This window comes from Typopeltis vanoorti, chromosome 9, assembly GCF_054136105.1.
Source record: "Typopeltis vanoorti isolate ZY-2024b chromosome 9, IOZ_Tvanoo_1.0, whole genome shotgun sequence".
NCBI lineage: Eukaryota > Metazoa > Arthropoda > Arachnida > Uropygi > Thelyphonidae > Typopeltis > Typopeltis vanoorti.
Genome location: NC_143557.1, coordinates 101,651,848 through 101,667,456, shown reverse-complemented (window position 1 = coordinate 101,667,456; position 15,609 = coordinate 101,651,848). Strand labels below are relative to the sequence as shown.

Below are 15,609 nucleotides of genomic sequence, written 5' to 3'. Positions count from 1 at the left end.
TTTTTCTAAGCCTATCTTCGACCGGTTCCCAAGTTAGTCGATCTCTGGCACCAAAGCCGTATTCATGGGTGTGCGAACTGTGCGGTGGCACAGGACCCCGGAAAGCGCAAAAAATTGAAAAAGGAAAATCAATTCATTTTTTAATTATTATATAAATTAATATTGCAATTATTATATAAAAAATATTATTATATAGAAAAATATATGTATATAATTTTACAACCAACTATTGTTGTTATAGTAAGCGAAATAAGATCGTAGCGCTAGAGCGGTAGTATTTGAAACTACTCTAAGATATACAGTATATGAACTCCCTATACGGGAACAAATAGGCGTTAGCGGATTTTTTTTTTTTTTTTTTGTAGTAATGATAACATTCATGCTGTTTCCAATCAAAGACCCAGTTCTATCTGATTTGACTTCAGTGATTTCTCCGAACAGCATCGCTATGCAGTTTATGAACTTTTGGATATAAAGCGAAGAAAACAATTAGAAATTGAATGTAGATGGCTACCGAGGAAATGCAGGTGCGAATAACTGTTTGTATTTTCATTCAGAGTGTATCATTTACTATTTTAATTTTAACACATAGTAAAAAAGAAGAATAATAGTCTCAGATAAAAAAAAAACATTCCGGTATTTGGATTCAAGACATAAAATGCAATTCAATCCGATATGGATACTAAGTTGGGGGTGGGGGATTATTATTTATTATTTTTATTATTAATTTATGATTATTAGTTTTATTAGTTTACGTTTACATTTTTGTCGACGTGTTACTGCAGATAACTGCAGGTTCTATTCTATAATTAATTTTTTATAATTTTTATAATTTTTTTTAAATTTAATTTTAAAAAAATCTAAAGGAAGTTTTAAACAAAACTTCTCTTGGCATGTATCGACTGACCTTCGTCAGGTACTCGTGTGGTTGACGGAGCGATTGTCCTGGCAACGTCATTCGACTGTTTGATATTTCAAATCTAAATAGTTTAAGCGACACTGTAAAAGCTTTCTGAAAACTTTATTCGTCCCATTAAACTTTTTATTATTTAAAATTTTAATTTCATAATTTTTGTTTCTACTGTAAGTATGTATATGGTATTTATATAACTAAAATGAAGTAAATAATAAAAATGTCTCACGTGTTTGTAATTTATTATAACGCAAATGTTAATAAAATAAATAAGTCTGCAATTATTCGTGTTTAAACGAAATATAATTATAACTTCTAAATTGTTTTTGCCTGAGAGCAAAGGCAATTTAGATGTTATATTTATAAATTATATTTAACACGCTCGTGTTACTAAAATTTCAAAAGGGTAAATTCTTCCTGTTCTATCTCCAGTTTGGACATCATTTTATTCATTTAGAGTGAATGCAATGGCTTTTTTTATAAACTTGAAAAGTTAGTCGTAATGTTATTTGGAAAAAAGGTCTTCACAGTGATCTGATTCATGTTAAACAAGTATCATATCATGTGTCTTGAATGAAATCACTGTGAAGACATAAACAGCAAATGCTGTTAACATTGACCTTCAATGAGTGGGTAGGTTAAAAGTTTGATAAACCGCAAACTTTGCTCTTTAGAAAAAAACAAAGTGATCTTGTAATTTAAAAGTTCAGTAAGAAGGGAAGTGGTTTCATAAAGTGAAGGATATCATTTACAAACATTTTAGCAAGTACAAGAGAAACAACTGTTGGTTGAAGAGCGGAGACGTTCTCCTCTTGGCCAATCTGGATGATTAATATAATCAAGTTCTGGCAAAATCAGTTCGTATTAGTAGATGACAAAGTCTTAACTGTAGCACTGATTTTATTTTAGTGTTCTCGCAATTTTCGACTCTATTTAAAGTTTAAATATTATGTTTCTTAGTTATATTTCAAATAATATAAATGTTTATTATTATTATTATCATTATGATTAGAATACTTTATTGAGTTATTAGAAAAATAATCTTTACTGTAGAAAACGAATGTATATATACACTTCATAAAACTGTATAAAACAATAAAGCACACCTCAGTTATAGTTGCGTAGTTACTTTCGCCAAACTTGTTAAGTGAGTTCTATTGTCATTAGCTATCACTTTAGATCTGATAAACTGTACACGTTGGTACCTGAAGTTTCAATAACTCGTAGCCAAAGTATGGCAATTGTCATTTTGTTTTTCCATAATCAGCAGAAGATACACATACGGATCCTTATGTTTTAACATCAGAAAACGAAACTCAATTGAATCCGGCGCTAAATTATTATTTGAATGTAGTATATATACAAGAAATCGTTTCTGTTTACGGGCATTTAAAAATATTTTAGTGCAAGTTTCAATTATGTTTTCAAATATCAAGAGGTAGATCTGGTGGTACGAGTTTAAATTTCAGGTATACTTATGGGAAGAATTCATCAGCTAAAGTTCGCCTGCATTTATGTAAATTTCCTAATATTTGGAATCTGGTGGGATTATGCAGTCGATCATAAGGCAGAATCCCCCATACCCGCGCTTGTCCATCTTACCGGAAAAATATTGTGGCCTGACCACGCTATAAAATCCCGAACTTCTCGTAATCACTCACGAACCAATTGATCGCCGTTGTTGATGTTTAGCATATGTGTGCACGTTTCATTCCATCGATAATTCGATTGTGCAAATCTTTATGAAGTGCCATATAACTAATCTGAAGCTTGAATCCAAATGTCGCAGGAGTATTATGTCTGTTAATGTATAATAACCGACTCAATTCTGGTCAGTTCGGATTACCTGAAAAAGGCATTTTATTAGGTTCTTCATTACACAGACGTGATTTTAAAGAGCCTTGTCCTTAAGGGTCAAGTTAATAGACTCTGCACAGGTCTTTGATATGGCATCCTGAGATAACCTCCTTCAGAGTCCGTTAGTTCTCCATGAGCTGTTGACAGTTCATAAACGTACAGTCCCTTCCAAGGGTCTATAGCCATTTGCTTTCAAATGAAAAGCATTCTGAGTGTAAAATATTCTAAAACAGAAATAGTTTTTAGGACAATGTAATACAGCACTTACGTAAAGACAAAATCCTCTTGACCTTATGAAAATATGGACAGTAAGATACTCGTAAAAGAATCATGGCGGGTGTTCCTATCGACTCCCTTAATCTGTGCAAAAAAAATAGTCGAATACATAATTATGTTCTAAATGAAACCTATCATACTACCAACACGTTTATGTCATTCAACTGACGGAAGTTCCTCTCCCTTTAACAATGCTAATAATGAACAAATGCTGTGATGGCTTTGCTTTTACGACTAAGGACAAAGATCACGATAACCATGAGAGAAACTGTGCCTAGATTTTTAAGTGAGCTGGCGCTATAAGAGTTGCTATGATTCAAATCTTAATGGGCTTTATTTAAAAGGGAATCACAGTTATAACGAGATTGGTGTGAACTGGTTCAAGTTGCTTGATCATAAATATTCTCTGCTATTACGGGCCAGTGAACTTTCTCTTACCATTGGTTACAAAGAAGGCATCCACACCATTATATAAAAAAGGTAATAATAACTGATGCAATCATTTGGGGAATGATAGCTTCTAAAAGAAAATAATCTTGATTTGTTCCTGTTCGAAGTATCAGCAGTTTCAAATGAAGCTGAATGTGCGTCTAACTTGTACATTAAGTTCATATGTGAAACCAAACCTTTTACTTTTAATATCAATTGTTCATATGGGCAATAATAAATTTTCTATTTCAAATTTTAAAATACAATAAAGTCGTAAAGAAAACTCATTATCATTCATTTTAATTTAGACTTCGATTACGGAGGTTTAACCATACATAGTTTGCTTGATGTCTAATTGCTTGCCTGATGCAATGCTAAAATTATAAATTTTAGGTATATAAACCAGTACTAAACATTCCATACCTTACGTTTATGCAAGAAGAGTGATTTTGGGTAGACACTTAACATTTTAAACGATGGCAAGCATAAAGTAGAGTTTGGAATTATAGATCAAGAGTTTTGAATCGTTATGTAAATAACAATTCAAACCTGATTATCTGGTTATTAAAATTAAATAATATTTTAATTCATGTGATTTTAAACATCTTTTAATGCACTTTGTAAGTGAAATACAGTCACTTATATTTAAAAAAAAAAAAACTGATATTTGAAAACACATTATATTTTATCTAGAAATTCTGTATCGATTTTTATATGGGATATTATAGATTCTATGAAGAATTACAAATACATTTAAGTACCTTCTGTAGGAAATAATTAACTGAATCCGACTCAGTGCTTAAACATGCATAAAAACAATTTTCATAATTTTTTTGCATAATTTCATAAAATAAAAAAATAGAATGCTGTCATCTTCATATTATATGTATGAAATACAACAAAACTCCTTCACGCACTTATCATCCATTCCAAGCAAACACCTCAAGAAAAACTTAAGTAGGAAATTATACAACCAACTACTGTTCGAATATCAACGCCACAGCGAACAACACACCTAGTCCAGTTGAACGTAGAGGGGAACCCAATGGTGCTCAAGTGTCTAAATGATTTCTTGAGGGTCTCATAAAAAAAAATTACCCACTTTAGAAGATGTCAAATTTTTAATTTAATTTTCATCGTAAATTCATCTCATCTCGTCTTCTGCAATAACTTAATTAGCTCAATTTTAACTATACTGTGAACTTCAATGTTCTCCAAAGTTGCAAGGTTTGGATGGATGTGATTAAAATTATTATTATTAATTAATTACTAAAGAAAGAGCCAAAAGGCTTTATTTCGGCGATGTAAAATTACATAGGCAAAGTGAATGCATTATTTCAAAGTCTAATAATTGTAGAAACTATGAAAGTTTCAGAAGTTCACCTGAGAGCTTACGAGAATACAATCCTCGGCATCCCCAAGCTATCTTAGCTTGGACTACTTAAAAGACATGAACGCTGCCCAAACGTCCATATATTCGCCTTTTATTAGTCCATTTCATAAAGGTTTCACTGGCCTGACAGCTATTTCGAACTGGTTGGTTATCTTCAGAGACCACTATATAAGTAAAGGGTTTTTCTAGAAAAACTGGGCGATCCTCAGATCACTCTAAACTCAACGAGTGACCCGAAGGATCATTTAACTCGGCGGTAGTTCTACTCAGTGACAGGCTGAAATATAAGAACTCTCATTAAAAAAAAAAATTAGATCAAGCACTCTTTTATTGCGCTGATCATTGCAAAAGCTAAGCACATATATTTTTATTTCGTAATTTAACAACTCAATTCAGTCCATCATAACAGTTTGGAGATGGTTAGCGTATTACAACAGAAACAGTTTAAAGCTTCGACTGTACTAAATAATATATACTTTATGATGTGATTCTCATCATAATCGATTTTTAGTATTTTTCTTCAAGGATAGTGTAGCAGACACTGATACTAAAAACCTATTAGCTTCCCTCTTAATTTTTCATTAAAATTAATATGTTATATGTGAGAATTCAAATATCCTCAGATCTTACAATTCGTCTCTATCACTACTACTTGATAAGATTATTATTATTATTATTCTTTTGGCACCTCATTTGCTAACCTTTCCTCTCCTGTTCTATTTAAGTGAACATGTCGCCTTAGATCACCTACACGTGCGCAATCTTGAATGACAATGATGCTAGGTTTTTTTCTGATTCTTATTTTTTAAAAAATGATTCCCTCACTGAAATTATCTGTCCTCTCCCTTAATTTTTCTCTGAACTCTCATTTCTGTTCAATGTAATCTTTGAGCAACTGCTTTATTTCTAGCCTATCTCTCGATCCCTTGAGTTAAAACAGCGTGTTTGAGCAACACGCTGTCTGCTTGCTGCTTCCTTTTATTTGAAAAGCCTTCTGATAAAAATTCTTTGTTTCCTAGATGGAATTCGAACCCATATCTTTGCAACCAAAGGGATTCATTGAAACCAACAGAGGTAGGGAAGCCTTACAGCACTTTCATTTCCGTAAATGTTTTCTTCGCAAAAACCACGAGTATAATTTTAATAATCCAGCAGATATAAAAAGCCAGACTTGTACAAGTATTTCAGTTATGAATTAAACCTAATTAGGCTACCGTACATTTAAGTAATTAAAAGTGAAAAGTTATCCTTCCTACTAATAATGTCAAGAAATCAGATACTGTGATATGCATGGTTATAATACTAATACTGATACCATCTTTTTCCTTTTTTTTTCTGAGAATGCTTAGAAATTTCATTACCAAAGACAAAAAGAATAACAACTACAAGAGTAACGGTACCTAATAAGAAAGATTGGTTCTGTGATAACTGCAATGAGTCGAATCTTGATTTTAATTTTGTTTTAATTCTTCATGATTATACAAAGAATAGGGGCTTTTTCTGTTTCTTTTTAAATAAAATAAAATTATAATAAAATCGTAATGAAAATAAATACGATAAAATTCGTTATCTCAATAGAATCTAATTTTAGCAATATTTTTCAATCATTCCTTCTAATGTCCGCGCGGTTAGCCTAGTGGCTTTGCGCTTCGCAACCATATGACTGGGGAAGCAGCGTCCCAGGTTCGATTCCTGTCGAAGACGTGAGGAATTTGAGGATCTTCCTCAGCCATAGCCAAGTTAGCCTGTCTTGGGCGCGGGAAGTAGCGGTTTTTTCCGCTAGTTTATCTGGCGTTTTTCATCCCACAAACCGGCACCGTAAACACACACGGATCTACAGCCATAAATACTTAACTCCCATGATGGGGCTCAACTCGCCCCAATAGGGACGGGGGGGGAGAAAAAGGGAGGAAACTCCATACGAATAAAAAAATAAATAAATTCCTTCTAATAGAAGACAATGAATGAAATTAAAAATATATCATTTTAATTTGATCTAAAGGAGTTGTAATGTGCAACCTTTCATAGTATATATATATATAGAGAGAGAGAGAGTCCGTCAAAAATTGTATACACCCTTCAGCAAAAGAAAAATCTGTATACAAATTGTAATACGAAATGCCATTTTGAGCACCTCGTGTAATTGTAGAAGTCAAAGATAACTTGTATTCATCCCTTGATGTCTGTATAAATTTAATATTACAATTATTATACAGTAAGTTTTAAAAGAGGTAAACCGTGAGTAGACATAACTATACATAAAAATATAACGGAAAAACTCACGTAGAAAAATTATTTAATGGTATAATTTTTCTACGTGAGTTTTTCCGTTATATTTTTATGTATAATTATTATACAGGTTTTTCTTTCGCTGAAGTGTGTATACATTTTCTTAACAGACTCTGTATATACACTGTTTTTTTGCGAGGTTTCCCAACTGCAGTTCAGTTATGATGAAACAGTTCTCAAGTTACTTTCGAAGTACTGAGTTTTTTTTAAAAAAAATTAAACTTCTCAGAAACATGCATTTCCTCTACGAATATTCTCAGTTGCATCTGATTAAACTCAGCACTAAATGTAGAGGAAACACATTCCTTTTCAGAAGAAAAAAGTGATATTCTGTGACATAAAAACATGAAATTCGTGCTAGTAAACAGCTAATTTCTCGTAAAGTGATTCATTAGATAAAAATCTTTATTTAGAAGAATTCAAAGAAAACAATTTAAATAAATGCATTTCCGATTATGAAAGACTAATTACATAAACTGAAATAACTTCCTCATCGACAGTTATATATATATATATCCAACACCCAGATCCATCCAGAGAAGTGTACGCTATTGTATTTAAATTACTGTAATCGCTATTTTAGTGAATAAATTTACTACTTTGTATTTTACTATTTAAAGGTAAGTTGTAACTTCTAAAATATTTTGTATTTATTCCTATATCTATAAGAAATGCAACACATAATCAGCAAAAATATTTTAAAACCCTGCTAATATCATATCAGCTATAAAAGACATTTTTTGATTGCCAGTATATGCTTATTTGATATTATTATTTTTCTGATGATAATATTAAGCAATGACTTCTCTTACAAAAACACAAAGTACAGGTTGCTTTTTTGGGGGAGTGGGTTGGGGGGATATGGACCGATTCCTTGACTCTTTATCCCTTCATCTGATTGAAGAAAATCTGTGTGGATGGAATGTTATTGAGCTAAAAGCTCTAGTCATGGCTGGGTAACGGCAATAGCCGAGCCTCTGTTAAAACTTCATTGGCTACAGCATTGCCAATGAAGAGAATCACTATTTGTGTAAGAAGATATTCAAAACTGTTTGGTGTTTCATTGCCTTATATTTTTTGTAAATAGTATCCAGTTCATTATTTGGAAAAGAATATAATAGATCCCTTTTATTGTTATAGCCCAGTTTAATTTTCCTGGGAGCTGATAAGCTTATTATAGTATTTAAATAATACAATTGGTTTGCGCCAGCCATTTGCTACTTTATTTCTTTATAAATCAATAATAGAAAGTTATTGTTATATTAGTAGTGTCGTAATATTTATATTAATTATTCTTTTACAAAAAATTCTAAACCATCCTTTAGAATTTTAAGAGCTGTCTGTTAGCCACTCTTGAACAAGGCGAAAAATTTTCTTTGTCTTCCTCTGCTGCTGCCTGATAAATATCTCGTTTTTCTCCTCAGTTTTACTTAACGCAAAACAGGTAAGTAGCTAACAGAACACACACACACACACACACACACACACACACACACACACACACACACACACACACACACACACACACACACACACACACACACACACACACACACACACATCCTTCAACCAGTGCAATTTTGACTGAGAGTATACTTCATTGTACTTGATGTATAAGACATATTCATCTATCATTTGATTGCGGGTGAATTAATAGCAAACAGTTAATTTTTCAGATGACTCAACTAAGTATTTATCTTCTTATTTCGATGGTCATAATGACGTGTTATGATGTTCGCTGTGATGATGATATAAAGTGTAAGATTTCTGACTCCCATCAAAAAGTCAACGAAGCTTTCAAGATGATAAACGCAATACTACAGAAAGGTAATAATTTATTATTCTTATTCTTATTTCTTGAAAAATCAAAGATAGCAATATATCTCTAGATAATAAATTCAAATGCACATGCTCTATCCTTCAATTATTTATTTAGTGTTTTGGCTAAGAAGAAGAATACCTGCATATGCTACCACACACACAAAAAAAAACCACATACGAGACAACAAAATGCATTTAAAGAATACACTAGTATGAAGTGATACTGTAGTCATATATACATATAAAAAGATACAAATAAGCATAAAATTAAAATTGAATGTCTGAGTTCGACCACCAGTCAACAGCATCAGTGGAGAATGTTATAAAGTCAGATATTGGTCCCATGAAAGCTTTGTGAGGACAGTTAAATGTGATATGTTGTATAGTTTAGTTATCCTCACCATAGCCACAAGATGAGTTTGGTCTTATTCCCCAAGTAAGGAAGCTCCGCACCTACCATGGTTAGTGCGAACCCTATTTAGAGAGGTCCATAGTTTTCGAGGTAGGTCGAACCTGATGGAAAGCTGTTTGGGTTAAAGACAGTCTGCCAGATTACCGGGGCTTTGGCAGTCCATTCCGTCTTCCATGCTATTGTTGTATCACAGCCCTCAGTGACAAGTCGTTGTGCCGTTAATAGGCGGGTGTCTTGACTTAAGCCTCTGCGATGTAAAGCTGTCAATATCAGAGTGTATAGGAAGCAGTGGGTTCCGACAAGTTTTTTTATATTCACGAATCACGGTGTCTTGGCGTCGTAGTTGCATATACTAGTTAGTATATGCTCTATAGTACAGAAGTTCTGGTGTTAGAATGTGATGCATAAATCATCAGCATATGCGAATTTTTTCTTCCTTGTCCTTGGAAGGTCAGAAATATACAAATTGAAAAAAAAAGGGGCCAGAACTGACCCTTGTGGGAGTCCACTGTTAAGTGTTCTTGGCTTGTTCATATCATCATCTAGAACTACCTGTATTGTTCTATTAGATAGAATAGTGTTGATCAGATGGGTTATATTTTAACATTTCAGTATTTTAAGGAGCTTGTAGATCATGCCGTTCCTCCATACAGTGTCATATGCAGCCATCAAGTCTATAAAAAGTGCACCAGTTTTAATGCATTTTTCGAAACTAGATTCTATATGACTCGTTAGGGCCAAAACTTGATCTTCACAGTTGCCCGGGCTGAAACCTGTCTGTTCGTGAAGGACAGTGTCAATAATAATAGTACTAATTCCAGTGTAAATAAGTCTTTCTAGTAATTTTAGAGAGACACCGAAGTGCTGTAGGTCTATAGCTTCCAGGTTTCAGGATGGCTATTATCTTTGATTTTTTTAAAAAAATTCTGCTGGTAATCTACCACTCAGTAGAATATTAGAAAAGAATTTTGTCAGCCATTCCACTGTATTTGGTCCAGAGTTTTTATAAAAACTCAGGTTGAATATTATCAAATCGAGGCGCTTTACTAGTTTCACTCCATGGAGTGAAGCTAGAAGTCCTTCTTTGGTGAATGGATTCGATAAATTGGTCATATTTTTCAAGTGATAATAAACTACGTTTACTTATCCATATAAAGACACCTAGTTTATTTATTTATTTTTGCTAAGTGGGCGAAGCAAGAATGCTTTTTCATATATTCCATTATCTGTAGAGAACAGTGTAAGGATAGGGTGTTATTGAGCTATGAGCTCTGATCATGGCTGTTAGAACTTCATTGGCTACAACATTACCATCCCTGGGTACCCATTTTAGTCGCCTCGTACGACATGCATAGGCTGCAGTGGGATACAACATTACCATCCCTGGGTACCCATTTTAGTCGCCTCGTACGACATGCATAGGCTGCAGTGGGATTTTTAAGTAAAGCCACTTCTAAAAATTAAGACAATCCCCCGGACCACTCCCTACGAGTAGCCAAAAGACCGTCCAACTGAGCGTTGGTTCCACTCAGTGACGAGCATCCCCCCACACCACTGAGCATAACTGCTCATATTCCAGGGAAAAGCATCCACCGACAAGACCTCACACGGCCACGCCGGAGAATACCCTCCCCAGACACTCAAAATGCTCTCTCAGGGCAAATCCTCGAAATCTAAACCGCCCCCTTCACCGGGAGCAAAATTCCGAAAGAAACCTAAGAGAGCGAACTCTCGAAACTCTGCGTCCATTTTAGTCGTCTCGTACGACATGCATGGGCTGCAGTGGAGCTATTCTTGTCCCGGCCACCACACGGGTAGACACCTGGTTTAGTCCTTAGTCCTTATGACTGGCTTAAAGGGATGAAGCAAGAATGCTTTTCATCTTCCCCGTTATCTGAGTTATTATTTTCATGGCAGGATCATGGCAGGAGGGTAACAGCAATAGCTGAGCCTCAGTTAAACTTCATTGGCTACAGCATTGCATCCATTACCCTCCAATGGTATTAATCACCGCATCTCACGGTGGATTCTTCCTCACACCTAGTTTAATTTTCCTGTTGTGACTAAAGTATTCATTTTAAGAGTATAACAGATTGGTGTTTTAGTACATTTTATGAAATAAAAAAGTATTTGAACTAACCAAGAAGTTAACATTGTATCTGCCAATAATATCACAGTTACAATGATTTGCAATTCCTTTATTGTTAAATATTTATCAGCATTCTCTCCAGTTAATATCTCCAATATCCCAATAAGTTACGAAGATTTATGTTTCTTTAAATATTTATCAGCAACAATCAATAAAACTTTTATATTGTTTACAACATTTCGAAAATCTGATATTATTAAAATGTTTATATAATTATATATTAATATATTATTGTGGATATTTAACTATTTTCTAATTGATAATATTTTGACAGCCGAACACAACCGTTGTTCTTGTGCGCCAATCGACTGCGCAGAAATATACCAAATGGGTGAAACTAGTAGTGGGATATACAAAATATGGCCAAAGAGTAGGACATCAACGGAAAGCGGCTTCGAAGTGTATTGTGATATGAACACTGATGGAGGAGGGTGGACAGTAAGTAGAATTATTAGGTGGATGCATTTATTATGTTGAAAATATAATAATAATTAAATAAGAAGCTCAGAATACTATTTTCTCTAAAACGATTATATAGGCCTGGTAAAGGTGATGATTGATGATAACAATACATAATTTATCTGTCTTTTTTGTTGCTGTTGTTATGTGCTTTCAGGCTAAGAATATTTTATACTGTTTCATTATTTTATGTAGTTCTGTATTTTTTATGTTTTTACATTAAGTATGTAAAAATTAACATTAAGGATGTAAAAGTAATGTAAAAATGGCAGATGAACTTCATCATCCGCTGTAAGACAACCACTCTTTCTATTGTAGGCCTGAAGGAAGTTGAAAAAAAATTCAGTTCGTTCTCCAGAGTAGGTATTTCGTATTATTTAAATTTTAGTCTCCCCACGGAGCTAGTTCATATAAAAATGCGATTATGTTATTTGATAGCGTGGGTATTTACAATTACAAAGATTCAAAAAAAAAAAAAAAAGATTTCGCTGTATTTTGGCAAAAGCGATGCTGATAAATACAAATCCACTGAGAATGGATGGCTTTGCAGATTTACAGTATAGGATGATTTAAAATGAAGATAGGATGCTTGTAGCTTATACGAGTATACTGAGATGCGATATGAATACAAGATTTGTACTATAGTGTCAGAAGAAGAATAAGTAACAAATATTTTATATTTAACTGTCTTATTTGCATTTTCTGTATCCTTTACGTACATTCCTGAAGTAACTGTTCTTAGTCGTACTTCCTTGATTTTTAATGCAACTTCTACCCAAGAAAGATTGTAATCCAATACTAGCTCAGTATCGTGGGGGTGCTGAGTTAGATAATCTGAAAACCAAAATTTAGATCAAACGAAGAATCTTTCAATACACATTTTCTTCTCAATATACTCTTTCAATATGCTTAACATGCGTACTCGTGATCTCATCTGTTCTCTTCTTTCTATCTTCATTGGCACCTTCTTGTTGCTGGTGACTTTTAGGAGCAGTTTCGATCGTATTTCACTTTGAAAATTTTCGATCAGTATTTCATTTGGCAAAATTAATATCTCTATCCTATAAGATTACAAAAACATTATAAAATTATTTTAAAAAAAATAGAAAACAAAGAATATTCCTGTCTTTTACGCAGATTCCAGTCATATGGATGACTAAGGGATTCCTATAATTTCAGTGAATGCCAGCTGCATTCTGTCAACTCCTAATAATCACCCAAATTCCAAGATAGTGGTTGTAGTGGTTGGCTAATGCAGTGGCGACCGATGAAATTTTTAAGTGGGGGTGCTGCATATGCAAAAAAAAAAAAAAAAAAAAAAAAATCTTTTTTCCTAATCAGTTACCAATTTATTAATAAATAAATTTATATTAAAAAATTGCTTTATTAAAAATATTTCATCCTCACCACGAACAAACACCAATAATAAAAGTTTCGAATCTCACAGAAATAACGCGCTCATGCATACAATTTGTCTATAAGCGACACTGCCCAAAAGAGCAGTGTTGGAATTTTTTGTAACGTGCAATGACGAGCACAAACTAATATCGGCGAGTCTAGATGCAATTGGCCGAACGCGATAATTCTGACACTGCGTTAGATCGCAGTGCATTTGTTTCGTGTAACGATAATTGAAAAAATATTCTTTTCATATTTTCAACAGTGACACTCGTCATAATTCAGCCTTTTATCTATAATAAATAAATAATTATATGTTATTTTAACAAAATAAAATGAGATTTACAAAAAATAGTTCATCCTCACCACGAACACGCACCAATAATAAAAGTTTCGTATCTCACAGAAATAACGCGCGCAAACATACGATACACTGCCCAAACGAGCAGTGTCGGAATCACTTGTAACGTGCAATGACAAGCGCAAACGAATATCGGCGACTATAACTGCAATTGACCGAATGTGATAATTCCGACAGTGCGTTAGATCGCAGTGCATTTGTGTCGTAATCTGAAGCGTTAATCGAACAATTCCAATTATTAACTATTCAATGAATGTCGAAACATAAGCTGTAACCTTTAACATGTTGTACTGCATTCATATAATGTTGTGAGCATTGTTATTATTTATAAACACAAACAAAATTTAATTTTTTCATTTTTTCCTTGGGGGTGCTGCAGTGTCGCAGTGCTTATGTACGAACCGCCACTGGGCTAATGTAACATACTGTCTAACGTAACATATGTCTATAACATATATCTCTGCAAATTCCAACATCCACTATGATTTATGCCCTTTGATTGGGAAGAGTTGGTTGGAATCCCGGGAGGGTAGGACGTGAAGAACCATTATCAGGGCGTACATATATAGAGTAAATAATATTCCCTTAAAATATGAAGCTAGTTATCAGATATTCATGTTAATAAGATTTATATTAAGAAATTTTATAAGAATAGATTATTAAAAATTAAACAAATAATAAACTTTATAATCATTTTAAGTCAAACATTTTTTGTTAAGACTTAAAATGATTATTATAAGAGTGATCTTATTATAAATAAAATATTATAAATAAAATAGCCTATAAATTATTGGTCTGTCATATTAAACTTGTTATAGATAATGTAGTAAGTATAGCGGTTTTTCGATACATATAATCAAAATATTTTTTTTCATATTTCATTAAGGAAATTCTTAATTTCTTCAAAATGTAAAAAGTTTCATTGGCACCAAATAGTTCAATACAAATATGGATAAATCAATCGATTTTTTTTTTCAGGTTATTCAAAGGAGGGGCGATTATGGAAGAAAAGATGATTACTTTTATAAAGGATGGCAAGAATACAAAGTTGGGTTCGGAATTATCGATCAAGATTTTTGGATAGGTGAGTAAACAATAAATAGAAAAACAGTTATTAATATAAACAATTGATTTGATTTTAGCCTTCAGCGCATTTCCAAGAAGCCTGTGTGTAAAATGTAATTTTATTTTCTGAGTGAGTTATAGACAGCAATTATAAGATTTAATCTGAAAAGACACTACTGTAAACCATAAAAATACTTCTCGAGGTGGATGCTATTTATTGTGTAGGTTGATTAAATCAAACCTTTTTTTGATATTTTATAAAAATCTTCGTAATGAATGTATTAAGAAAGGTTTCATTTCATGTAGGCAATGATAAAATCCATGCTGTTACCAACCAAAGACCGAACTCCATCAGGTTTGATTTGAAAAACTTCGCTGGAGAGCATCGCTATGCAGTTTATGATGATTTCTGGATTGAGAGCGAAGAAAACAATTATAAAATGCACGTGAATGGTTACAGAGGAAATGCAGGTGCAAATAATTATTTTAGTTTTCGTTTAGAATTTAAGAAATCAATACTATATTTTAGTGTTATCTTTCAAATAAAACCCTACTAATGTCTATTTTTTAGCAGGAATGTGTTTTATATACTTTTACATCTTAATGAGAAATCTCTCTCTTTCTCTCTCTCTCTCTCTCTCTCTCTATCAGTCTTCGGTTCAAAAGATATTTATTAAATTTTTTATTCTGATAAAAACATTAACAAATTTAAGACACTATTTTAGAAGAAATTTTCAACATAATTCTTCTAAAATAGTATTATTTAAATCGACATAATTTTGATATC

The 15,609-nt window shown here is 32.9% G+C and overlaps 1 protein-coding gene across 1 annotated transcript in view; it reads left to right on the top strand.

The window, feature by feature from the left end:
- Positions 1-431: 431 nt before the first annotated feature.
- The window catches only part of LOC150103316 (uncharacterized), a 29,792-nt gene continuing 14,614 nt past the window's right edge, over positions 432-15,609 (top strand). The window contains exons 1-5 of the mRNA XM_090398443.1: positions 432-527; positions 8,834-8,984; positions 11,814-11,977; positions 14,736-14,841; positions 15,129-15,293. Coding sequence (XP_090254569.1) covers positions 507-527; positions 8,834-8,984; positions 11,814-11,977; positions 14,736-14,841; positions 15,129-15,293 — 607 coding nt within the window. The 5' untranslated portion in view covers positions 432-506. The remainder of the gene's footprint in view (positions 528-8,833; positions 8,985-11,813; positions 11,978-14,735; positions 14,842-15,128; positions 15,294-15,609) is intronic.